Consider the following 27,461-nt stretch of genomic DNA (forward strand, 5'->3'; position numbering starts at 1 on the left):
TCTGGTGTGTTTTTCATTTCAAGTTATTGTGTTGTTCATCTCTGTTTGTTGTTTAGTTCTTCTAGATCTTTGTTAAACATTTCTTGTATTATCTCAATGCATGCTTCCATTCTATTTCCAAGATTCTGGATCATCTTTACTATCATTACTCTGATTCTTTTTCAGGTAGATTGCCTATTTCTTCATTTATTTGGTCTTGTAGGTTTTTACCTTGCTTCTTAATCTGTGACATATGTTTCTGCTGTCTCTCTTTTTTTTTTTTTGTATGAGTCAGATTGTGTTCCTGTTTTACTGGTTGTTTGGCCTGAGGCTTCCAACACTGGAGTTTGTAGGCTACTGGGTAGGGCTGGGTCTTGGTGCTGAGATGAAGAACTTGGTGAGACCTCACTCTGATGAATATTCCCTGGGGTCCGGGATTATCTGTTAGTCCAATGGTTTGGACTTGGAGCTCCCACCGCAGGAGCTTCCCCCTGACCCCGCGCTTGCTACTCAAGATCCCACAAGCTGCGTGGGGTGGCAAAAAAAAGAGAAAAACAACAAAGTGAAAAATAAAATTAGACTAGGAAACTAACAGATATGGTAGAAAGAATGTAAAAATAAAAATATAGATGAATCAACAACTGGAAGGTACATCAGTACCACGACAGTAAAAAAAGAGGAGGAGGGAAAGGAAGAAAAAAAAAGGGGGGTAGAAGGCCTTGGCTGTGGAGAGTGGGGCCTAAGCAAGGGCAAGGTTTGGGTGGTGGGTGGGGCCAATGCTTAGGACCCCCCAGGACTGGAAAAGGCCCTGGGGGCTGTAGGAGGTGAAGCTTAGGCTCAGGGAACCGAAGGGACCCAGGCTTGCCCCCAACCCTGGTCTCAGAGGGCAGGGGACCTCACCGGGGACCCTAGCAGGCTTGCAAGGCCCGAGTGGTCGGGGCAAATGCCCTCTGCTCCTCTCCTGATCCTCCCTCAGGGCCCCTCCTGCCTGCCTCTCCCATTCTCCCCTCAGCCTCCTTCCTATGCCCCCAAGGGCCCACGTGACCTGGAGGGGGCCTTGGAGGGCAGGGGATCGAACTGGGAGCTCAGCAGGCTCCCCGGGCCCCAGTGGGCAGGGCAGTCACCCTCCACTCCTCTCCCACCTGCCTCTCCTGATCTCCCTAGCTTCAGGGGCGCTGATCTTGTCTGGCCTCCAGTTCTCCTCCCCGCTCAGTCCCCCTGTGTCCTACTGGTCCACTTTTGGGTTGCTCCCCTCTCCTTGGGGTCAGAGTCCCCCACCAGAGGCCAGCAGGTGCCCTAGTTGGAGGGCGACACTAGCTCCGCATCTTCCCACACCGCCATCTTGACTCCTCCTCATTCTTTTGTAAAGTCTGTGTAGTATTCCATAATGGCATAATTTATTTATCCAGTCTCTTCTTGATGGACATTTAGATTGCTTTCAGGTTTTCCCTATTACAAACAAAACTGTAATGAAGAGTCTTGTGTATATATCTTTCTTTGCATACTTACCTGATTATATTCAAAAGTTAAATTCCTGGAAGCGAAATTGCTAGATCAAAGGGTATGTATAATGTGCATTTTGAGTTTTGATAGATTGCGCCGAATTATGTCCATCTCAATTCGAATGTTACAATCTCTCTTTATTGCTTAATGGTCTGCATTTCTTTTATGGGTTTAAAATAAGAGCCCTGAAGTTCACGGTGTTGGATTTTCAGCATAGAATTGAAAGGATTTTCTTTTTCAAGGAATAATGCACTAACTAATACTCAAATACCCTAGAAACTCAACTCTGCTTCTTACGTGCCAGGTAAAATGAAAAAGAGGTATCGCTGTGGGGAAAATTGGATTCACTCACTGCCCTTGGTTCTAGCCGTAGGGCCCTTTCTCTTTATCCCAAACTTGCCGCAGCGTGGCCAGTGTGATTCAAGCCTAACCTTTGCTGCCTTTTATTTTCTCATTAATATTTGGCAAGGCTTAAATTTGCCTCTTTTCCCCATCTACCTTGCCTCTATCTCCCTAACGGGGATATTATAAGAATGTCTAAGACGACTTAGTCAAGTTTCTGAGTCCCCAGGAGAAACGTGGAGTACAGCAGTATTATTGTTCTAACTATTACAGGGGAGCACGATGATCAAGGGTTTGAAAATCCCACACGGACAGTCTCTTTTGTGAAATAAGTATGTGAGCGCTCTGTTAATAAGAGGCCCTCAAGCCAAACTTATCTAGGTTCTTTATCTGAAACTCCGATTTTATGATTTTATGCTAAATAAGGATTTTTGTATTTCCCACCTCCCATTTGTAATCCCATTACCAGCTGTGTTCATTGGACTTCAGCTTAATTCATCCAGCATTTATGCAGGTCATGTTAGGGGCTGAGCATCGAGCAAGGCGCCGAGGGTGTAGGAGGAAGATGGCGTGGCCCTTGTCCCCTGGGAATTACAGTCTAGTAGGAGAAAGGTAAGCAGGTAGTTTACATGAATATGGAAAGTTGTAAGATGGATTTAAGCTCAGGGCACTGTCTGGGAACATAGGATGCTGGGGGTCAGGGAAGCTTGGACTGTGTAGAAATGGGGTGTGAACCATTGTTAAGCAATTATACTCCAATAAAGATTAAAAAAAAAAAAGAAACGGGGTGTGAATCCCATTCTGATGGAAACGTGAGAGTTTCCCCAGCGAAAGGGCCTTCCATGCAGAGGCAAGGGAGTAAGAAAAGGCCAGAAAGGCTAGAATGCCCAAGTATTCTGGATCCACTGGGCTGGGACTCAGTATAGGAGAGGCCCCAGGGCCTGTGGCAGGGACACCTTCCAGGCCCAGTCAAGCACCCTGTGGTTTATTCTGTGTAGGAAACGGAGCCTGCAGAGATTTGTGCAGAGGTGTGTTATGGTCACATTTGCAGTGAGGAAGAGGAGAGACTTTGATGGACGTACCAGAAAGACAAGAACTAAAGTTCACTGCAGTTAACCAAAGGATCCCATAGGGAAGAAAGGAAAAGGGACTAAAAGGCAAGAAATGCATACTCTCAGGAGGCTCTATCTATGGGAGTCATTGGTCCTTAGCTCCAGAACAGTGAAAGCCAACATTTACTGTCAGGTATGTGCTGAGTCCCCCCGTTTAATCCACACAATATCCCCATGAAATATTTTCAGTCGTTTTCACCATTTTCCAACCAAGGAAACAGATTCAACAATATCAAGTCATTTGCCCCAGGCTGTGCAGGTTACAGGTGGGGCAGCCAGGCTCTGAAATCCGCATGCTGCCTACGGTTTACCCATTAACCACCGCCCTGCCCAGCCCCCAAGAATGAGCGGGTGCTGTCCAAGCCCCCCAGCCTGGCCTGACCGTCTTCCTCCCTCCTGGCCCCTGCCCTTCCCAGCCACGCCTCTTCCGCTCCCAGAAAGGCAGACACTGCTTTGTTTTTCATGTAACCACTTCACTTCTTGTCAAGCCAAACCTAAGAGCCAGACAGGACCCCAGTTCAAGTCCAAACCTCTGTGATGTCTGCAAGGCAGCCTCCCCTCGCCAGACTCTCCTTGAGGTTTTGTTTAATGCTCCCACTCGCAAAGAAAATGCCTGATGGCAGGCCCCTGCCTTTTAGTCTAACATGCCACCTCCGCATCGGGCAGCTTTCAATTTCCTGTGCCTCAGCATGTCCGTCTGCATCTTCATCAAGACTTCCAAGATGGCAGTGACAAGCTTTTTGGGTACTTAAGGCAAACATGCATGACAGTTTTCCTTGACACTTGCATTTTTAAAAAGCCTTGCCTTGAGCCCTCGGAAACCCAGCATTTGAGAAACCAGGAGCCTTTCAAGGAAGCCAGGCTTTCAGAGCCTGCTTCCCTGGGACATGTTTTGCGACAGAGACACTGCAGGATCTGCCCAAGAGGATATGAAGTGCCATAGCAAGATTTACGTGTTGATGCTAAATGATGGTTGCCTTTTTTAATGGCTTTGTGTGTGTGTGTGTGTGTGACTGAAATGTATGGACCTGTTCTGTGCATTGTCAGTGGGTATGTGGCTGGCCTACAAACACACTTAAATGGCACACTTCTGCAAAGCATTAATTTCTGAGTGTCCAACAGATATACGTAGGCAAGCAGACATGTCACAGGCGTTGCTACAAAGCTTAATTAATATCCCTGAAGGGCTATAGCATTTCCTATACAGTGCTAAGTGAGAAGAAAATGTTGTACCTATGGACATTATACATGTAAAAAATGTGGGTACATACACTGATAGGCCTTCTTATATTTGCTTATGCCCCAAAGGGTCTGGTGTAAATTCAAATGGGAAAATAAATTGTTTTCAAGATAACTAACTATCTTTTACTTGAGGGTTGAAAAAAGGGAGTTGAGCCCCAAACTTAAATGCCAGAAATCTCCACCACAGTGGAAAAAGGAAATCCATAACACACAAAAATGAGTAGCAGTTTTCTTTCTCCTCTGGCTGTTCCTACGTCTAAGATAGCTTTGATGAATTAGGACTTGTTGTTAGCTATGCAAGAATTTAGATAAATCGATTTTGTTTTCTTTTCTAGGTTTTGAAGGAATCGCATACAGTACTTAATCTGTCCCTTTTAATTTTTATGCCATAGATAGGCCTGCCTTCTTCTCTTCTTTCTCTCCTTCTTACCATCCCTCCCTCCCTCTCTCCACCCAGTGACTAGGTCTTAAGAACCTACAAAAATCTAGGAAATAACCGTTATTGGGGTTTGTTTGTTTTTCATTTCTTCTGTACTTTAGTGTACTCATTCAGAAATAGAAATGAATGAAAACTTTATTTCTCAAAGGTATACCGCATGGAATACCAGTTTGAAGACTGGGAAGGTGGGTGGGTTAAAATTTCTGTAATCAAGTCAGTAAGCAGAATGATAAATATTTTGCAGAGGGTACTGGGATATTTAGAATATTTAAGACGTTAAAGACTTGTGAAAATATGTAGTAATCTCCTTAATTTTATTTACTCCAGTATTTCCCAAATACCATGGAACACTTTCTTTACCTGAAGTTAGTAATATACAAACACACTTGGTGATCCCAAGAATGCACTTTTATTTTTTGTATTGTATTGTATTTTTTACATCTTTATTGGAGTATAATTGCTTTACAATGGTGTGTTAGTTTCTGCTGTATAACAAAGTGAATCAGCTATACGTATACATATATCCCCATATCTCCTCCCTCTTGCGTCTCCCTCCACCCTCCCTAGCCCACCTCTCTAGGGTGGGATACAAAGCACCCAGGTGGACACAAAGCACCGAGCTGATCTCCCTGTGCCGTGCAGCTGCTTCCTACTAGCTATCTATTTTACGTTTGGTAGTGTATATATGTCCATGCCACTCTCTCACTTCATCCCAGCTTACCCTTCCCCCTCCAATGTCCTCAAGTCCATTCTCTATGTCTGCATCTTTATTCCTGTTCTGCCTCTAGGTTCATCAGAACCGTTTTTTTTTGATTCCATATATATGTGTTAGCATATGGTATTTGTTTTTCTCTTTCTGACTTGCTTCACTCTGTATGACAGTCTCTAGGTCCATCCACCTCACTACAAATAACTCAATTTTGTTTCTTTCTGTGGCTGAGTAATATTCCATTGTATATATGTGCCACATCTTCTTTATCCATTCATCTGTTGATGGACACTTAGGTTGCTTCCATGTCCTGGCTATTGTAAATAGAGCTGCAATGAACATTGTGATACATGACTCTTTTTGAATTATGGTTTTCTTAAGGTATATGCCCAGTAGTGGGATTGCTGGGTCAGATGGTAGCCAGGAACACACTTTGAGTCTTACATTTCAGACCTTCTCTGACGCTGACTGAAGTAGGAAGCCCAGAGTTTCTTCAAACCCTTCCTAGAGAAGGACTCTGTAATTTTGCTTTAAAGATAAAATATAATATCTCTCTCCACCTAAACTTTTGAAATTCATCCATATGCAGACTCATTTACCAGGTTCTGCAATAGTTGGGCCTGATGAGTAAGCACTGCTTATAATACAGTGCTCAGAGCATGGGCTAACAATGAAAGCTTTTCAAATAAAAATGTCAGGGGTACGGGACTTCCCTGGTGGTGCAGTGGTTAAGAATCTGCCTCCCAGTGCAGGTTCGATCCCTGGTCTGGGAAGATCCCACATGCCACGGAGCAACTAAGCCCATGAGCCACAACTACTGAGCCCGCATGCCACAACTACTGAAGCCCGCACGCCTAGAGCCCGTGCTCCACAACAAGAGAAGCCACCACAATGAAATGCCTGCGCACTGCAACGAAGAGTAGGCCCCACTCACTGCAACTAGAAAAAGCCCGTGCGCAGCAATGATGACCCAATGCAGCCAAAAATAAAAATAAATAAAATAAAATAAATTTTTTAAAAAAATGTAAGGGATAAGATAGCTTTCCTAGAATATAAACCCTACCAGGCTCTCAATATAGCCTCTTTCCTGAAATGAGAGCCATTGAGTTGGGAGTGTTAAAGCATTTTGTAAGGTATGATTACTCTTTCTGCAAATACTGCTACCTGGCTCTTTGGTGATGCTTCTTGTTTTTGTAATTTATTTCAAGTTTTCAAAAATAAGCTTAGTGGGCTTCCCTGGTGGCGCAGTGGTTGAGAGTCCGCCTGCCGATGCAGGGGACACGGGTTCGTGCCCTGGTCTGGGAAGATCCCACATGCCGCGGAGCGGCTGGGCCCGTGAGCCATGGCCTCTGGGCCTGTGCGTCCGGAGCCTGTGCTCCGCAACGGGAGAGGCCACAACAGTGAGAGGCCCACATAACGCAAAAAAAAAAAAAAATAAGCTTAGGACATGGGTTGGATGCAAGGAGTCTGACACAGTGTTTAGGGCCAACCAGAATGTAACCTTGCTGAGGAGTTCAATGTGGACCACCATTCTCTACATTTAGAAACCAACCAAAGGTTTCTCAAAAAGTTAAACATAGTTACCATATGACCCAGCAACTGCAATCCTCCAAATCACTGGAAACAAGTACTTAAATAAATACTTGCTTGCAAATGTCCAGAGCAACTCTATTCCCAATGGCCCAAAGATGGAGACAACACAAATATCCATCAATGGATGAATGAATAAACGAAATGTGACACATATACAGTCGGCCCTCCACGTCCGCAAGTTCTTCATCCGTGGAGTCAACAAACCGTGAATCAAAAATATTTGGAAAAACAAAAGTTCCGAAAAGCAAAACTTGAATTTGCGATGCACTGGCAACTATTTACATAGCATTTATATTGTATTTACAACTATTTACATAGCATTTACATTGTACCAGGTAATATAAGTAATCTAGAGATAATTCAAAGGAGGATGTATGTAATTATATGCAAATACTCTGCCATTTCATATAAGGGACTTGAGTATCCACGGATTTTGGTATCCAGGTGGAGTCCCGGCACCAGTCCCCTGCAGATACTGAAGGTTGATGATATATATGATGGAATAGTATTCAGCCACAAAAAAAAGTAATGATGTAATAATAAATGCTACAGTGGAGATCACCTGGAAAACATTATGCTAAGTGAGAGAAGCCAGGCACAAAAGGTCATGTGCTGTATGATTCCATGTAGTAACTGAAATATCCAGAATAGGGAAATCCATAGAGATAGAAATCAGATCAGTGATTACCCGGAGCTGGGGGTAGGGGAAGAGGGAATGAGAGTTGCTGCTTAATGGAGACAGGGTTTTCTTTTGGGGTGATGAAAAATGTTGGAACAAAATAGAGGTGGTTGTAGGACATTGTGAATGCACTGAGTGCCACAGAATTGTACACCTTAAAATGGTTAATTTTATGTTATGTAAATTTCACCTCAGTAGAAGAAAAAATTAATTAATGGAAAACAGCTAGAGGATCAATGTGTCTCCCTCGGTCTAAAAGATCTACTCATGGGAGAGACAAAGTAGTCTGGAGAACCCGATTCTTGCTCCAGTCTTTTCCAAGAAGAATGCTAGGGAATAAATGTCTGTTTCCAAAACATGCTCTCAAATGGCTAACTTTGAGGGCATGACAGAAAATATCAGCACGTGTGATTTGATTAATGCTGGTAAATGGATCCATGTGGGTAATATGTTAACATCTGAAAGATGGTCCACATGATCCCTGTGCAGCATCATGGTAAATGCAACTCTTCAGGCTTTTCCGAGATCACTGAAGCACCAAAGATAAGGAAGTAAAAAAGGTGTCTCAGGCAGGACTCCTTTGTTGCAGAGGTAGGGAGGAAAAAGAGAAAGATAAATGGATTCTTCTCTAGGTGGTGGAGGGTAAACATAGGATGTTTCAGAGATGAAATCCATTCTCATCATATTCTTTTAAAAGTGATTTGGAAGAGAAAATACACAATGAAATCTCCATGTTTGCAGAGATACGAAACCTATGAAGATAAACTGCTCGGTATATCGGTGGGCAGAGAAGTGACAGATAAGGAGCAAGTACATTTACCAAAAATTCTTCCAGACTTATATGAATTTTATCTCTGAGGCTCCTGGTTATAAACCAGGAACTAGCCCTGAGATTAGTGTAAACTAATGCCTGAATATATACATCCATTGGGTTTACTGTGAAAAGGGAGAAATGAAGGACTGCAAAATGTACAGAATCACTAAGTGGGATCCTAGAAATAAGCCTAAAAAATGCATTACCCCACTATTTTCCTAAACCATTGTGTGTTCTCAGTGGAAATAATCGATGTGATTATGGCTAATGTACCTCAAGAATGACAGAAAAGTTGAGGAGGGTTCTAGCTTGACAGATCAAGAAAATGAGAAGGCTCTCACAAAACGTGCTAGAAGCCTCCTCAGAATAGAAAGGTGAAGGTTTCTCAAAGGATCTAAAATAACCACGTGTAGACGTAATGAAAACATGGTCTTGTTTACCAAAACCTTGAAAACCAAAATGACAGAGCATGCCTTGAAGGAGATGCTACAGCATAAATAAATAGAAGTGTTGCATCCGGGAGCAGACAGGAAACTTTGAAATTCATGCCTTCCTACAGGCAGCAGAAAATAAACTTTTCAAGATCTAGATTGGCTCGTGTTTTTATTCGTTTCCTAAAAATTGATCGAGCACCAGACATCTGCTGGCACTCTTCCAGAGGCCGGGGATACAGTGGTGAGGAAGACTTCATCTGGGCCCTTAAGGAAGGTACATGCCATTGGGGAAGCAGACAGTAAGACAGCAGGCACAAACAAGATAGCTACTCAAAGGGATTAGTGCTGAGCGGATGAGAGGGCTGTGTCTCTACACCACTGCCATGAACCAGGAAGTGGGGTGGTCCTCAGGCCAGGGAGGATAATCAAATGATGGGGTGGGAAGGACTGATCAAGGAAGGCTTTCTGAGAAAGTGAGCTTTGAAAGGAGACTTGAAAGACCTCAGAAGGAGGAGCCATGCAGATATCTCAGCTAAGAACATTTCAGACCAAGGGAAACACAATGAGAATACCCTGAGATGGAGAGAAGCCTGGCCTCTTTGAGGGACAGCAGAAAAGGATGGTAAAGCCTCAGGAGCAGAGTCAGTGGAGGCTGGGAGGAGGTGAGATAGGCCATAACAAGGTTCCTCGTCAGCCATGGCAAGGAGCTGGATTACTGCTAAGTATAAAGGAAGTGGCAGATTTTAAGCAGAAGAGTAATGCGATTTGACTTGTGCTTGCAGACAGTGACTGGCTCCTGAGTGGAGGATGGCTGTAAAGGTCCAAAGTGGAAAAAGGGAGACCTGTTTAGAGGCTGCTGGATGCTGTTTAGAGGCTGCTGCGCCTTGCTGTAGGCGCAAGGTGATACAGAGGTATAAGTGGCGAGAAGAGGATAGATTGGAGGCAGAAAGGAAATCGACTGAAGATGGATCAGGTGTGAGGGAAGGACAGGAACCCTAGTGAAGCCTAGTGACATGTATGGAACGGCGCTCACCCAGATGCCACCCTCTGAAACTGGACCACGCCTCTCCCCTGCCAACAGATCTCAGCCAAGTCCCTCTCTGAGATTGAACTTCAGCTAGAGACTGAACTTCAGCTAAAGACAGACACCCTGCGCCCAAGGTTACATCCCTGTGGACAGCCCACATCTAATGACTGGTCCAGGTGAGGTTATTAAGGCCCAAATCCTGCAGCCCAAATTGAAACCGCTCTGCAGAGGCATTCCAGCTCCAGAGCTCGCGCTTTGCGACAGCATCCCTGTTCAGTTTCTCCCTCCGCCCAGCCTGCTTCTGTCACTCCCAAGAGCACTTGCTAATAAAGTTTCTGTATGCAGATGTTTCTTCCTAGAGTCTGCTTCCTGGGGATGGCACCTGTGCAGCTGATGGGTGATGGCTTCTTTAACCAATGTGGGTGAAGCCTGAAGAGAAGGATAGTTTGGAGTGAAAATCAGGAATTGTGTTTGCTCATGTTCACCTTAAGATATCTAATTATATCCACATGCCGATAGAGTAATAGGTACCATGTTAAGGGGTGGCTAGAATATTCTGGAGAAAAACCCAAACCCTCAAGGCAGATGGCAAAGAAGACAGCCAGGCCTTTTCATCATAGAGGACTAGACTGAATTCCCATGAGTCTCTTCTACCATAGTTATTTTCAAGTTTGAATGTTCCTAAATCTGCTTCCTTTGTTCACAGAGAAGATAAAGTTTAAAACCCTCTGTATTTGGACTAAAATCCAAATTCCTTGCTCTCAAAACCATGCATAATATAGTCTTCCATTGGGCCAACTTCTTCTTCCTACCACTTAGCCCCTGGATCATGACACAGTGATCCACACTGTTCTTCATTCACATCCTCAAAAATTCAATCTTTCCCACCTCAGGACCTTTGCACATACATTTCCTTTGCCTGGGATGCTCTTTTCACCATTTGATTACCAGTTTCTTATCCTCAGACCTCCTCTTTTTGATCATCTCCTCAGAGAGGAGTGACCACACTAATGGCGTCCCACATTTTCTCTTAGTTCTTTGTTTCCTTCATAGTACTTCTCACACTTTGTAATTATTTCATGTATTTATTGGTTTACTCAGACTTGAGTTTTATTTGGTCTGGCTCTCCAATTAGAAATTCCCCATGAGGGTAAGGACTTAATTCACCATTGTATCCATGTGCCCAATAAATATCGGTTGACTCATAACTTCATATTTTAGATATTCTTTCTAGGGATGAGGAAAAAATACAATACATACATGTATTAAACACCTCCTATAGGCCAGCTTCTGTGCTCACAAATTATATTACCTCTTTCAGCCCTTCCAACAGTTCTGTAATGTACATAGTATTATTTACCCATCCTTTAGAGGAGGCATCTGAGGCTCAGAGAGATTATTTGGCATTCCCAACATCATGCAGCTCCTCATGGAGTTGAGATTTCAATCCAGACGTGCCTCACTCCAAAGCCTGTACATTTTCCATTAAACCGTAATTTGTGTGTTCCTTCAGCAGACATTTGTGAACATGTACTATGAACAGAGAAGAATACTAGGAAGCAAAAGATCTAGGACCTGCCCTAGAGAAGCTTGTAATTTGACTGGAGAGACAAGGCAAACACACAGGACAGATGTAATAGTGTGAAGCAGAGTATGATAAAGGGACATACTCTTAAGGTTCCTTCCAGCTCGAAAATTCTTTGACTCTCTGAATGGTACAGGCAGTAAACGCAGTGGGAGAAGTCATTCTGCTCCTTGATTGTATCTGATGGCATGCCTTCTCTCTTCATCCACCTCTGGCTGCCAGTGAGCACAAATGCAAGTCTATTTCAAATGGCTGTCTCTACACTCCCATATTATAGTGTATGGTGGATTCAAGGTCAAGTCTGAAGTCAAAGTCAGAAGTCTTTGTTTTTTCCTGGTCGACTATATTAAGACTCTTACCAATTAACTTGAAAAAAGTCAAGGAGTGAACAACTGGCGGGGGTGGGGGGCGGTTTGAGGGAGGGGGACGACTCCTCATCTCATCCCAAAGACTCTGAAATGGATTTGCTCACAAAACACCAGGTTTCTTTAGTGACCTCCTGAGATCTTGCCTGTCACACTGAACAGCATATCATTTCATAGGGGGAAAAGAAAAACAAAGTGTCGCCATGAGAAAGGCTATGTTATATCACAGTGTGACGCTATTTAAATATCAAGCTTCTATTTAGAAAATGGAAGGCAATAAATTGAGTTGCTAATTATTCCAGCTGTGAGTATTTTTGGTATGACTGCACATTTTGAAGAGGGCAAGATAGAGGATCTTCCTGTTGTTCATGGCATATGCAAATGTAATGACGGTCCCCTCTGATCTAAAAGGTTCAGGGATCAGAAACCTTGAAAGCCTATTTCTCATTGCATCAAAATTGGTTTGAGTCTAAGCTTAGGGACTCACGATATGAAATGGGCTTTTCATTATACTAATTGGGTTATTGGCTGCTTCTTCAAACTTGGGAAGTAGCAGTTTTTTTAAACATTTTAAAAGTTTTGTTTTTAAAGCAACAGTTCACTTCTCAACCCAAGCATAATTTCCCAACCGGAAGAGGAGAAGAAACATATTAGTGATGTCCTCCATTCCTTCCCTTCCTAATAAAATTATGTTTGAGGGGTGGAGCTGCCAGCAATGCTCTAGTCACTGTGCTAATTAGGACAACGCATTCATTTTACATATATTTTAAATGAGCTGGGCACTGCGTAGGTCAAGGAGATCTAGTAAAGAGCAAGATATACATGATTCCTGCCTTCAAGCGATTAATAGCTACATTTATTGATCACTCACTGGACGTCAAGCTCAGTGTTAAGGCTTTCACGTAAATAAATTCATCCAATCCCCCTAACAAGCCTATAAAGTAGGTACTAGCCATCTTTCACTTTAAAGGTGAGGCCACAGGGACTTAGAGGGGTAAGTAACTTGCCCAATGCCAGGATCCAAACCCTGGTTGTCCAAGTTCAGAATCTGTACACTCAATATCTTACTGGTTTCAAAAAGAATTAAATTAATAATAATAATAAGAGAATGTTTATATGTAGGGAAAAAGTCTGACTCTAAACATCAAATGTTTACCAGTCTCTCTCTCAGAGTACGGGAGACCTCTGCTTTCTGTTTTGTTTTTTTTTTTTTTGACTTATATACTTGGTTTTTCTTTTTATAATGTGTACCTCTTACATTTGCAAATAGGAAAATAAAGGCAGGACACTTAAAAGATTGCTTAGTTTTGCTATTCAAAAAGTGGCTGGGGGGCTTCCCTGGGGGTCCAGTGGTTAAGACTCCGTGCTTCTAATGCAGGGGTGTGGGTTCGATCCCTGGTTGGGGAACTAAGATCCCACATGCTGCGCGGCACGGGTAATAAATAAATAAATAAATAGTGGCTGAACAGTATGGTATCCAACATCATCTTTCTCATTGTCTCGTGGTTTTCCCATCTCATCCTGGAAGCTTCTCTCTTTTTCTATTTTCTCTTTCTCTGCATGCCCTATGTGTGTCTCTCTCTCCCTTCTCTCTCTCTCCGCCCCCATCTCACCCACCATTCGAGTTTCCCCTCTACCACCACCATTCCTTCTCAGATTGGAGAGCATAATAGCGATGCCAGAAAGTGTGGTGGTTATTTAACCTCTCTCCAGCTAAACCTTTTTATCATATCTCCTGAAAATCTAATTATAGCAACGTTACATGCTACAGTACCCTTTGTGGGCTGCCTCTTTTTTTTTAATTTCTTTTTTAATGTTGAATTTTTTCCTTTACCATCTTTATTGGAGTATAATTGATGTACAATGGAGTGTTAGTTTCTGCTGTATAACAAAGTGAATCAGCTATATGCATACATATATCCTCAAATCCCCTCCCTCTGGCGTTTCCCTCCCACCCTCCCTATCCCACCCCTCTAGGTGGTCACAAAGCACTGAGCTGATCTCCCTGTGCTATGCGGCTGCTTCCCACTAGCTATCTATTTCACATTTGGTAGTGTATACATATCCATGCCACTCTCTCACTTCATCCCAGCTTACCCTTCCCCCTAATTCAGAAAGAGAAAAACAAATACCATATGCTAACACATATATATGGGCTGCCTCTTTATTAAACTAACTCCTTTAGACACAATAAACCTGGTGCTTCAAAGGGCATGGCCAGTGCCAGTGAGATGGGATGGGATCTCCTGTACTGATCACCACGCCCCCACTCCTGGTGCACTTCTGCCTCTCTCCTTTCTCTGGCTTTTTATCATATTTCAGCAACAGCCTGTATGATATTCAGAATCTTTCAGGGATTAATGGACGGTGTATCCATACTTTCATCCACTACTCTGAATACGTCTGAGTTTATTTTCTGGAGAAGTCAGTTTTCTCGGTAGAGCAACAATCAATACCTGGTTTCCCTGATAACCAGAGCTGCTTTTTTGCACACGGTGCTACCTGGAGACCATTCAAGGCGTTCACTCGGTTTCAAGGAGAACGTTGGTTGCAGCTGACTTCATGAGCAAAGACAGCGGCTGCAGTGTTGTCATTAGTCGTCCTGGTTAGTTGCATGGTGCTCTGTGATGAGAGAGCAGGATCCAGATTGAGAGAGAGCGAGAGGAAGGAAACAAAAACTTGACCTCTGTACAGTTGTTTCTCTAGTACATTTCTTTTTCGAAGCCCTGCTGGGATTTCACCCTGGGAATACAGCTAAACCAAGAAAAAAGAGGGAGACTGCCTCCTAGGATCCCACTGGTTGCAAACTGAAAAACAAAATGGTACTTGGTGTTAAGGGATTTTCCATATTCGTTTCTTTGTTTCTTTGGTAGGTTTTCAGGTTAATGAATGAGTTTATTCACAACTGACTCAGGAGAGAAGGAAGAGAAATCTTTTGTTGGGGCCTCAAGTAATTTAGCCAGCCACTGCTTCTCAGAGCTTCTGCTCTAGATCAGTCAAACTCCATCTCTATCGCAAGAATAAAATAAAAATGCACAGTGAAATATACAAGCAGCTCATGCAGCTCAATATCAAAAAACAAACAACCCAATCCAAAAATGGGCAGAAGACCTAAATAGACATTTCTCCACAGAAGACATACAGATTGCCAACAAACACATGAAGGGATGCTCAACATCACTAATCATTAGAGAAATGCAAATCAAAACTACAATGAGGTATCACCTCACACCGGTCAGGATGGACATCATCAAAAAATCTACAAACAATAAATGCTGGAGAGGGTGTGGAGAAAAGGGAACCCTCTTGCACTGTTGGTGGGAATGTGAATTGATACAGCCACTATGGAGAACAGTATGGAGGTTCCTTAAAAAACTAAAACTAGAGCTACCATACGACCCAGCAATCCCACTACTGGGCATATACCCTGAGAAAACCATAATTCAAAAAGTGTCATGTACCACAATGTTCATTGCAGCTCTGTTTACCATAGCCAGGACACGGAAGCAACCTAAGTGACCATCGACAGATGAATGGATAAAGAATATGTGGAACATGTATACAATGGAATATTACTCAGCCATAAAAAGTAACGAAATTGAGTTATTTGTAGTGAGGTGGATGGACCTAGAGTCTGTCATACAGAGTGAAGTCAGTCAGAAAGAGAAAAACAAATACCATATGCTAACACATATATATGGAATCAAAAAAACGGTTCTGATAAACCTAGGGGCAGGACAGGAATAAAGACACAGACGTAGAGAATGGACTTGAGGACAGGGGGAGGGGGAAGGGTAAGCTGGGATGAAGTGAGAGAGTGGCACGGACATATATACACTACCAAAGGTAAAATAGAAAGCTAGTGGGAAGCAGCCGCATAGCACAGGGAGATCAGCTCGGTGCTTTGTGACCACCTAGAGGGGTGGGATAGGGAGGGTGGGAGGGAGACGCAAGAGGGAGGAGATATGGGGATATATGTATATGTATAGCTGACTCACTTTGTTATACAGCAGAAACTAACACACCATTGTAAAGCAATTATACTCCAATAATGATGTTTTTTAAAAAATGCACAGTGTTTTTAATTGATGGGGTCCTTCTTACATGGATGTGAGGCATGAGTTTCTTGTTTGTTAGACTTCTTTTTAAAATCTTCCATGGTTGTTTCATCAGAGAAAAATGTATGCCCTTAATTTTTAAGCCAATCTGAAGCAAAAGCCTGGTTTGCCAAGATTCTGCCTCAAAACTGCATGCCTTTGCTGTCATGTAAAGCGCATGGGGGAATGGCTGTTAGGTTTGCATGCTCTCTCATAGTTTTTATTAAATAGTTTTGTCTTCACAAGAGGAGAAGTGGTGACATGTACTAAAAAGATTGATAGTTTAGGGTGAAGTGATGATCAGTTTATCCTAAGAACTCACTGGGACCGAGGGTACAGAACAGAGGACAGACAGGGACCATCCTTCCTTAGTTTCACTACTCAATTTGACAGCCAGCCTCTGAGCCCCTAACCTGTGCCGAGCAGGATGCTGGCTCCTGGGACTGAAGCTTTAATAACCCACGTGGCTACGAAGGAAAGACGTATGCACACAAAAAAAGAAGTATTATTTTTTGTGCAACATCAAGGGCTGATTTTCTCTCTCCCCTCAAGTGTTAGCAAACTCCAAGGACAGCACTTTAGGGGCCCCTCATTTGCCTTTCCTTTCCGAGGCACAAGTGGCCGATTCTGAGAGCAATTGAGTTGTGCTTGAAAAATGTCAAGTGCATTTGGAAACTACACATTTCTGCTGATGCCTGGAGTCCTGAGCTGAGCTACTTCCATGGCTGACTGCTGGGAAGACGTTTGGTTGGGGCATCACAAATAATCCCTTGGAGCACCCTCAGCCTGCCCCTGAGGGGGAAAAGCTGTCTTAATAGCCAGTTCAGGAAAAATCCGGAGAAGTTCCCTAAGCCTTCCAGGTCCTCCCATTGACCATCTGGCCAGACCATCATCTTGTGGGTCTTGTTTCATTTTATTTATCTTTATTCCTGCTTCATGTGACTGCGACCTTTGGGTGAATCAGAGCTTGCTTTTATTTTATTTTATTTTATTTTGCGGTACATGGGCCTCTCACTGCTGTGGCCTCTCCCGTTGCGGAGCACAGGCTCCGGACGCGCAAGCTCAGCAGCCGTGGCTCACGGGCCCAGTCGCTCTGCGGCATGTGGGATCTTCCCAGACCGGGGCACGAACCCGTGTCCCCTGCATCAGCAAGCGGACTCTCAACCACTGCGCCACCAGGGAAGCCCCAGAGCTTGCATTTTTTCAACTTGTTACTATGAAAATTTTCAAACATTCAGAAAAGTTGGAAGAATAGTACTACATAAGAAAAACCACCTAGTTTCAACAATTGCTATCATTTTGCCACATGTGCCTTATGTATCTATATATAGAGAGATCTTTTGGCTGAGTCATTTGAAAATAAGTTTTGACATGACATTTCACTCCTAAAGACATCAGCATTCAAAACTTGCATTTTAAAAAATATATCTAGTAACCATCTAGTGTGTTCTGGATAAGTCAGACGTATTTGAAAGTTGCAAAAATGGTTAGGGTAGAGTTTCTTAAACTTTATCCTACATTAGAATCACTTAGGAAGCTTCTTCACCAATACACTCCCAGACCCCAGGCCTAGGTCTGGATGCAGCCCAGGAATTTGTACTTTTCTAGCAGAGCCTTCAAGTGATCCTAAAGCAGGTATTTATGGGACGTAATCTATAGATCGCTTCTTTAGAATCTTTCTTTTTTTATTTGCTGAATGTAATCTTCTAGAGATTCATAACACCAGGGTGTAACTGTATTGTGTGAGGAGACTACGTATCTTTGGTACTCTGGTTTAATAATTCTAAGGACCAGAAACTAGAAACAAGGGATGTGATAACTAAATGAGTTTCATTTAACAATGATCATTAGAGACACCACAGTACCAATGAGCGGCCTGAGAGATGTATCCTGAAAAAGATAAGACAGTGCCACAAAGTACACAGGTTGTTTTTGGTCTGTGGCAGGATCTGGCCTTGTATGTATAAATATAGACACTTGTGTGTATGAACTATGCAGACTTATAAATCTGCTTGGAAAATAAGAATCAACATGGCAGAAGGAATCCTAATTTCAAAATTCAAAATGTTCACAGTATTGTCCTTTTAGCATTCATGATTTTGGCCTTGGGAACGTTGCAGGTCTTTCACTCAACAAAGATTTGTTGACTTCCCTCTTTGTGCCAGGCTCTATTCTAGATGTTAGGATACAGTGATGAACACATCAGGCAAACCTGATTATTTTGGACTTCATAGAAATTCAGTTCTAATGATGGAGGCAGACAGTAAATAGCACAAATGCATATACCCTGAAGAAGAATAAAGCAGTTATAACAGGATAGAGGAGGACAGAGAAAAGAGTAAGGGAGGCAGGAAAGATCTCTCTGGGAAAGTGACTCTGGAACAGAATGTTGACTGATATGAAGAAACGAATTGTGCAGATATTTCCAGGCAAAGGGAACAGCAAGTGCAAAGGCCCTGAGGCAGGAATATGTTGGATGTGATATGACGAGGACTAGCAAAAGGACAGTGTAACTCATGGAGGGGAGGAGGATAAAGTGGAGGAAGAAACAGTTGGAGAGGTGGCCAGAGGGCAGATCATGCAGGGAACTGTAGGCCATGGGAAGGATTTCTGATTTTATTCTAAGTATTATTGGAAGCCTTTTCTTTTACTTTCCTTCCTTCTTTTCTTCCCTTCCCCTCCCTCCCTCCCTCCTTCCTTCCTTCCTTCCTTCCTTCCTTCCTTTCTTTCTTTCTTTCTTTCTTTCTTTCTTTCTTTCTTGGAGAAAGGGATGGTGATGACATGTGACATAATCTGACTTTCTTTTTAGAAGGAAGTATGAAAAATAGATTGGATTGTCAAGGGGACAGTGTTAGGATCTCATGAAGCAATCCCATATACAGTTAAGTCCCTACATACAAACGAGTTCTGTTCTGAGAGCTCTTTCATAAGTCCAATTTGTTCGTAAGTCCAGCAAAGTTAGCCTGGGTACCCAACTAACACAATCGGCTATATAGTACTGTACTGTAATAGGTTTATAATACTTTTCACACAAATCATACATGAAAAAAAAACAAACACAAAAAATAAAACATTTTTAATCTTACAGTACCTTGAAAAGTACAGTAGTACAGTACAACAGCTGGCATACAGGGGCTGGCATCGAGTGAACAGGCAAGAAGAGCTACTGACTGGAGGAGGGAGAGGAGGTGGGAGATGGTAGAGCTGAAGGATCGTCAGCAACAGGAGACGGAGGGCAAGCTGCAGTTTCACGCATGCCTGACATTGATGGCACAGGTTCTGGGCTTGAAATAAAGGTACTGTACTACTGTACTCTGTACAGTATTGTACAATAAAGCACACAAAAGCACAACCACTTGTGGAGGATGCACGTGTGTGACAAAGTACGTGAGGCACGTGAACTAACTTACGTGATTGGACAGGCAAACACGTGTTCGCACCTTTGAAAGTTCACAACTTGAAGGCTCGTATGTAGGAGACTTACTGTATAAGAAATAATAATCATATTCTTCTATTATTTCTTATAAATGAGTGCATTAAAAAATAACTAAAGTCAATTTAAACTTCTTAATCTTCATCTTGTGATTTCTCTCATGTTGCTAAAACATTCCTGTTTTCACTTTATTGATTCTGTCCACAAATATGACTGATGTTGAGGCCCTGATGTTTAGATTCTGGAAGTACCAAGATAGTAATACCACTGTCAAGTGTAAGTTTGGTTTGGGACAGACACATTAAACATATTTACATAACAACATAGTATATAATATGTTATATATTATTTATATAAGTATTGTTTGTATATACATATATACATTTATATATATATGCACACATACACACACATATATATACACACACATATATATATATAAACAAGTATATAAATAGCTTCTTGAGTGCACAAAGTGATGAGGTGCTTGGGGTTGGGGGGAATGTTGGGATAGGTTTCCGAGGTGGGTCGTTGGCAGGTGAGTAGGCATTGGGTGGGGTGGGATGGGTGGGAAAGAACAAGAAAAGCCATTCCAGAAAGCATTACACATCATCCACAAAAGCACAGTGGCATGAACAGACTAGTTAAGGAGCACTGTGTCTGTTTGGTGTGGCTGAAGTATGGAGTTCATGGGAGCTGGAAGCATAAGGTTGGAGATGAGGCTGAAGAGGGTGAGGAGTGGTTGTAAGAGTGTGGTCCTGTATTGAGATTTGGGTTTCCTCTTCTAAGTACTGGAGAATCCCTAGGGATTTATAAGTGAGGGCATGATGGAGTTCGTGGTTTGGGAAGAGAAGTAGCAGAAGGATGAAGGAGAGGGTTGGTGGGAGAAGTTTTCAGAAATAAAATGAAAGGGATCTTTAACCCATTGTGTAGGAGAAGATGAGGGAAAGGAGGAGGTGAAGATGACGATTGTGTCCTAGACGACTGGGAATAACAGGAGTCAGGGGGAGTGTGACTGGGGAGGGGAAGGAAAAGAGTCCGTGTTTGGTTGTAACTTGCTCAAGAGAGTTAAGGAATGTAGAGGAAGTGATGCCCAATACACAGTTGGAATGTGGGTCTCAGGAAAGAACTTGAGCTAGAAGTGGAGATCTGGGGACTCCAGCCCCATCCATGATGGCTGAAGCCAGGGCAATAGGTGAGATCTCTGTTGGAGTGAAAACTGGTGTTTGTATATTTGTAACCACTCATTAATGATGGCTTACAATGTCTGTATATTCCTTTAAGTTTGATTTCCTGTTTTTACTACCCACTTTTGGAGAATTGTCCAAGAAGTAAACTTGAAGTAGTTCTAAGTCAAATCCCAGAGTTCTTCCACCACCCTGGCTTTCTGGTGTGCATATGTTCTAGCTTAATTATAAGGCAGTGGACTATTATTTAGTGATTTGGAGAACTCTTCAGGTGTTTGCTCAACGTTTGTCAAGCTTTAAATGTAAAACTCATGGTTCACGCTCCTTATAGTCTCTGAAGAATTAAGAATCAATGCTATTTGTAGGGCATCGAGCACTTACAATGAAACACACCCTTGGTTATGTGCTCGTCCTACATGATGGGGTGTAATCCCCACAACAACCTGTGCTACTATTACTCCCACTTTACTCTATTTCACTGATGAGGAGATGGAGGCTGTCAAGAGTAGTGTCAGGTAACTTACATGAACTTCCTTGTCCAGGAATGGCACTGCCAGGACTCCGATCCAGATGAATCTTGCTCCAAAGTGCCTCCTTTAGACACAACGCCTACTGCCTCCTTTTCCAAAGGCTCTTTTTATCAGGAGCATTCAAAGACATCTATTGGACAAGGAGTACAAACCTTATCTATAGAATCAAACCTCTTGGCTGTGTTCAGATCATTGAACATTCTTATAGCACAAATAAAGTTTTAAGTACTGGTTGTTTATTTTGATGTTAGCCATGCTAAATAATTCACTAATCAGATACTCATTTTCTGACATGGTTGTCAGTGATCTCAGGCTCCTTTGGTCTTTGTCAAGAATTAAAATACTTTCAAAGTTTTATCTGGAAGCAGCCAAGATACAAATATTTGTAAGGACAATGATCTTGCCTCAGAATCCCACTGGGAAAGCCTGCTAACCACCATATGCAAGGAGAATGTGGTGTAGTAAGTCCGTTAGAGCTTTTAGCATCAGGCAGACCGGAGTTTAAGGCCCAGTGACACTGCATGCTAACTCTGGGCTTCAGTTTTCTTGTTGGTAAAACTAAGGTAAAAATAGTATTCACTTCATAGGGTCAACGTGAGATTTAGTTTCAAGTAAAATATTTAGCATTATGACACATAGTGTGTGTGGTCCATAAATATAATTGCACCTAAAGAAAACTTGAAGGGAAAGGAAATACCTGTACAACACTTTAAAATCTTAGAATTGAAACTGAATAAATGCATAAAACAATGAGGGAGCTTCATTTATTCATTCAAGTCGCCCCTACATGCTGAACTGGCGTTGGGTCCTGGGACCATAAAGATGAACAAGGTACAAAATAAGACACAGCCCCCAGCCTCCACCTGCTCAGACTCTAGACTCTACTGAACCCATGCTTTGAAATCCGCTAGATATTTTCCAGAAGACGAGTCATCATTTTAAACAAGGTGTGGCACGGCACCTTTGAAGTTTCATAAATGGCACACATAAGAGGGAGAAAATCTGTTGTGGGAGAATTGATAGTCTTTGATGTGTCCTTAGAGTGACAGGCTCCTGACCCCTGAGGAAGGGTTCTATTAAGGGTCAACAGTACAGCACATTATCCTGTTGACATACCATAGTTCTAGACAAGGGGCACCTTGTTCAATTGGCAGACAAAGATATTTCCAAAGAAATAACTGTGATCTCGAAAGCAAACTTGTGGTTACCAAAGGGGAAAGGCGGGGGGCGCGGGAGAGATAAATTAGAAGTTTGGGATTAACAGATATACACTACTATATATAAAATAGATGAACAACAAGGATTTACTGTATAGCACAGGGAACTATGCTCAATGTCTTGTAATAACCTATAATGGAAAATAATCTGAAAAAGAATATATACACATATACATACATATAGATATGTATGTATATATAATCACTGTGCTGTACACCTGAAAGTAACACAACATTGTAAATCAACTATACTTCAATTTAAAGAAAAAAAGGATGCGGAAAATAAAAAGTGACCTAGAGGGATGGTCTCAGAACAGGAGGCAAGCGAAAGGGGAAAACAGCCCAGAAAGAAGGCTCAAGATAGACAGTTTAGGATGACGCTTAAGAGCGCAGACTTCAGTATAAGACAGAGCTCGGGGTTTAAATCCTTGAACGGTTGCTTGACTTTGCCAAGCCTGATTTCTCATATCTTAAATGGGGATGTTATAATATTTAGTTTGTAAATAGTTGTGACAATATATTTCAAGTGCCTTTTTCTTTCTTTTTTTCTGATTGACGTATAGTTGATTTACAGTGTTAATTTCTGCTGTACAGCAAAGCAATTCAGTTATGCATACATATATTCTTTTTCATACTCTTTTCCATTATGGTTTATCCCAGGATAATGCATATAGTTCCCCGTGCTATACAGTAGGACCTTGTTGTTTATCCATCCTACATATAATAGTTCACATCTGCTAATCCCAAACTCCCACTCCATCCCTCCCCTATCCCTCCCATACCCCTTCCCCACCCTTGGCAACCACAAGTCTGTTCTTCAAGTACCTTTAAATAATAGGTCCTAATAGCTGATAGAGCTCAGCGTCATCTTCACCATCATCATGGCCAGCATCTCTGAGTGAGCAACAGTAACTCAGTTTCCATATTTGCCCTGCATATGTTACAGGATTATTGTGGAAGATAAAATCCAGAGGTATATGTGAAAACATGAAATGATGCGAGTTTATGGAATTAGTTTATAGATGTGAAAACATGAAATGATGTGAGTTTATGGAATTAGTTTATGTCACCATCAAATGTAACATTCGCCCCTTTGCCCGTGACAGGGTTGGGTAGATAATGAGGACTACATTAGTGCTATAGAAAGCAGGGTGGGGGGAAAAAAAGCAGCTGGATGGTCCTCGATAGCCACGATGCGGATCCTGACGCTTTCCCTTTCCCTGGCAGGCACTTCCTCTTTAAGACATCCTCGGGAAGCACACCCCTGTTTAGCAGCTCCTCTCCGGGATACCCTTTGACCTCAGGAACCGTTTACACACCACCACCCCGCCTGCTGCCCCGGAATACCTTCTCCAGGAAGGCCTTCAAGCTGAAGAAACCCTCCAAATACTGCAGCTGGAAATGCGCCGCCCTGTCGGCCATCGCTGCGGCCCTCCTCTTGGCCATCCTGCTGGCGTATTTCATAGGTAAGTCAGGGCAGCTGTGAGCGGGTGGGGGCGATGTCGCCGACTTGTGAATGTAGAGGGCCTCTGTTGTCTGTACTGCTGGCTTGTTGGCTCCTGAAAGATGTAAACATGAGTGATGGATGGGAGCGCTTTTTTCCTTCCGAAATCCATTTCAATCTGAGTTTCTCCTTCATGATTCTAAATGACATTTATCAGAAGTGAAATTAAGCATCCTTACTGTATTCTCTCTTGGAGATAAGTTGAAAATTGTCATTCCTGCCAACCCATCCCTCACTCCTTGGATTTTAACCCAGGTCTGTGCTCTGAAATTCACGCAGCATTGGTTAACTTCAGACAAAAACCAAATAGAAGAAGAAAAGCAATCAGCATGCCTAGAACATCATGACTGGATGGAAAGCCAAAGTAGCTAGATGATTTTTAGAGCTGGAGAACAGAAACAGGATAGAGAGGCTAGAGGACCCAACCAGGTCTTCGTAGGGAATCAGGTCACCCAGACCCAGTGGATCTTGCCCAAGTCCCCTCCTTTGCCTCTGTCCTTTTAGCCTCAACTCTCATCTCACATGCTGCTGAATCTGAGTCAAGTTCACCTCCCACGCCAGCTGTGATTCTGGGTGGAAGCTCAGGGTATGACTTAGGATAGCAGATTGGTGAAGTTGCTGGGGTGTCTTTCTCTGAATGCCAGGGATGTTGATTTGCATCCGTGGGATGTGGCCTTGTAACTATGGGAAGCAGCAGATGCCAACAGTTCAGGGACAGGGTGCCCCATGCATTTGAGCATCCTGGGCTAGACACAAAGCCTGCTCGCAGCTCCTGGCCACAACGAAGTGCCCTCAGCACTGCTACTTTGTCACCTGAACTTGCTAGTGGCAGATCTCCTGGCCGAGGCCACGGTGACATCTGTTAACGTTTATTTGAAACACTTGATGGTTCTGGCTTGGTCTCAGGACCGCTCCGTCAGGCCTCCCTAGTTTGGCTGTGCCACGTCGCAAAGCAAACCTATAAAACAGCAGCAAAAAGAGACCGGCTCTAAATCAGCTCGTAACACTTATGCTGAAACCCTTCCCATTTACAAGAGGGAAAATAAAAACCAACCCTAACCATTCTGGTTTTGCCCTTTCTCCCAGTGTAAGCCCTCCCTTCTCTCTCACACTTCTTTCATCCTCAGGCAGCCAGCAAGGGAATAAGCTGGTCCAGAACTTCCCAGACCATTGTGCCCAAGCTTGCCTGATGGCAGAGGAGGGTGACGGTGCTCCCCCAGAGATCCTGCCCAAGGCAAACCATGACAGGCCAGAAACTGATACGAGGTTTTCACTCTCTCCCGTCATGTTGCTATGCTCATCTTAATATAGAAAAAGATGTTTATACAGTCCTCGTCAGTTGCATCTCTCAGGAATGGCCTCCAGAAGTAAGAAAATTGACACTCCAGGGAAAGGCACCATGTTTACCTGGGGCTTTGCAAACACCCTTGTGCTCTAAACCCCAGCTCTGCATGTGGGCTGAGGTCAGATACCCACACACCCCTAGTTGAAGGTCATGTCTGCTTCTCACTTACCTCTTGATGAAGGATGGAGTCATGGATTGACTCGAGGAGGGGGGAGGGCATCTGTTGCACCCTCAATCACTTGAGTGGAATCTTTTGTATCATTAAAGGTAGTTTTGTGTGCTTCCCCAGGTAGCTTTTGGGGAGGAGAAGGGGAGGGGTTGGTGGAAGCAAATTGAACATGCCTTTGGGGTCCTTGCATGATTCAGCTTTGTGTCAGAAACTTCCAAAAGGGTCCATGAGCTCACCTCTCAGGCTTAATGTTCTACTGGGCCGGTGGGCACCAGGGGTAGGCCCAAATATAGAAACTGAGGCACTGCCTGCCTCTGCCAATACCGTCCCTTGTGTACCTCCTTCTCCACTCACAGGAGAGAGAGAGATGGCTAGTGCCTGAGTTATCGAGCTTGATAGTTAAAATATAATAGCTTTCTGTCAGGTGATCATGGAGAACCCTGTAGTGAGAGTTTAATGTTTTAACTGGGTGTGTAACTTGTAAACGATGGATTAGGAAACATATTTATCCTCAGTCTGGAGGCTACTGGAAGCTGGACCCGAGCATCTTAGGACGGCTTATTCATTTATAATCCATCATTTCCTATTATGTATGCTTTAGGTAAGATTATGCTTCGACCCTGGAGTACGGAAGAATTGTTTATGACTCAAAATGAGTGGTGAAATGGGCCGCTTCACCCAGCAGTAGTGGCGGTGCACGTAGGGCTACAGAGCTTCTCTCCAGAGGTGATGATGGGTCTGCAAGCATGGTGTGGGGTCACGATCTGGAGGGCTGATCTTGACCCCAGTGATCCCTTTCTCCTTAGCTTTAACAAAGTTGTTTTCTTTCTGGGTCTTTGTTTCCTAAGTAAAACCTGGGAGTATGATGGTTATTAACGTTCAGAAACTCCAAAGTATGGTGAGGATTAATTAATGTGTATAAATCACTTTAAAGATGAAAGGCAGTATAGTATTTATTACGGAGCTGCAGGGACACAAACAGTGCATTGAAAACACAGAGAAAAGTGCCATCAGGAGCCACACGTGATTGTGCCTACCTAGAAGACAAGCCACCAGGGAGAACAGAAGGACAACATAAAAATCAAAGCCTTGGGCTTCCCTGGTGGCGCAGTGGTTGAGAGTCCACCTGCCGAGGTAGGGGACACGGGTTCGTGCCCAGGTCCAGGAAGATCCCACATGCCGCGGAGCGGCTAGGCCCGTGAGCCATGGCCGCTGAGCCTGCACGTCCGGAGCCTGTGCTCCGCAACGGGAGAGGCCACAACAGTGAGAGGCCCGTGTACCGCAAAAAGATAAATAAATAAATAAATAAATAAAATCAAAGCCTTCCTGTTAAGGAGGCCGAAGTTTTTAAGGCCTGAGCCCACACTAGCTCGTACATGACCCTGTGTTCCACTAGAACATGACAGGTCCTGAAATTGAAGCGTCTACTGCAGGACATTTATGGACAGGCACTGGGTTCAGGCCTGCCAGGAACTGTGACAGATAGGCCAAATTATCCTCCTTGCATGTTGAAACCTGCAAAGTCTTTCCAGAAATGAGCAATTTGGAAACGTTCAGCCCCATGACAAATTCTTCCATAGACCCAGCCTGTGGGTGGGTGTAAATCAGCATAACGTCAGCCCTCTGGCAAAATGGAAGATGTGAGCCTTTACCAGTTCAGGAAAGGTCCCCCAGTTCCTGTTCACACAGCTGAGGTCAGAGATCTTTTATGATACACTCTTCCAGCAGATTCTCCCGATGCCAAATTCTCCCAGTGTACAAAACATCCTAAAATGAATTCCTCTGAAAAGCTGCACAAACCACTAGGGGACTGTTTTGTGCATTACTCAGCCCCTGGCCCAAATGGTTCCTAGGGAAGACGGGTTTAGAAGAATTTGGCTGTGAAACGCAAGGGAGCTTCCTGCTCAGGAAGTTGTCTGTTATCCTTGGGCAGCTCAAGTACTTTCATTGCCTGCAACACCAAAAATCCCTCTGGATGCCTAAGTTTCTAAATCATGTAACCAGTGTTTCTCACCTGTTTTATGCCAACTCTACCATGTTTTTATCCTTATAGGGTACATACAGTAACTGGTTGGAGCCTTCTATTTGTTTAGAACTGTAAGCTTTTCCATTTAAAGCACTTTTATATTACTATTAAATTTGAACCATACCCCCAG

General features: G+C 43.3%; 1 protein-coding gene across 6 annotated transcripts in view; it reads left to right on the forward strand.

The window, feature by feature from the left end:
* The window catches only part of TENM2 (teneurin transmembrane protein 2), a gene marked incomplete at its 5' end in the record, with an annotated part of 1,007,477 nt that overhangs the window by 693,205 nt on the left and 286,811 nt on the right, over positions 1-27,461 (forward strand). For all 6 annotated transcript variants that reach the window (XM_079702682.1, XM_079702683.1, XM_079702684.1 and 3 more), the window contains one exon: positions 23,515-23,753. In XM_079702682.1, the coding sequence (XP_079558808.1) occupies positions 23,515-23,753 (239 nt within the window). The remainder of the gene's footprint in view (positions 1-23,514; positions 23,754-27,461) is intronic.

This window comes from Hyperoodon ampullatus, assembly GCF_949752795.1.
Source record: "Hyperoodon ampullatus genome assembly, chromosome: 4".
Classification (NCBI taxonomy): Eukaryota; Metazoa; Chordata; class Mammalia; order Artiodactyla; family Ziphiidae; genus Hyperoodon; species Hyperoodon ampullatus.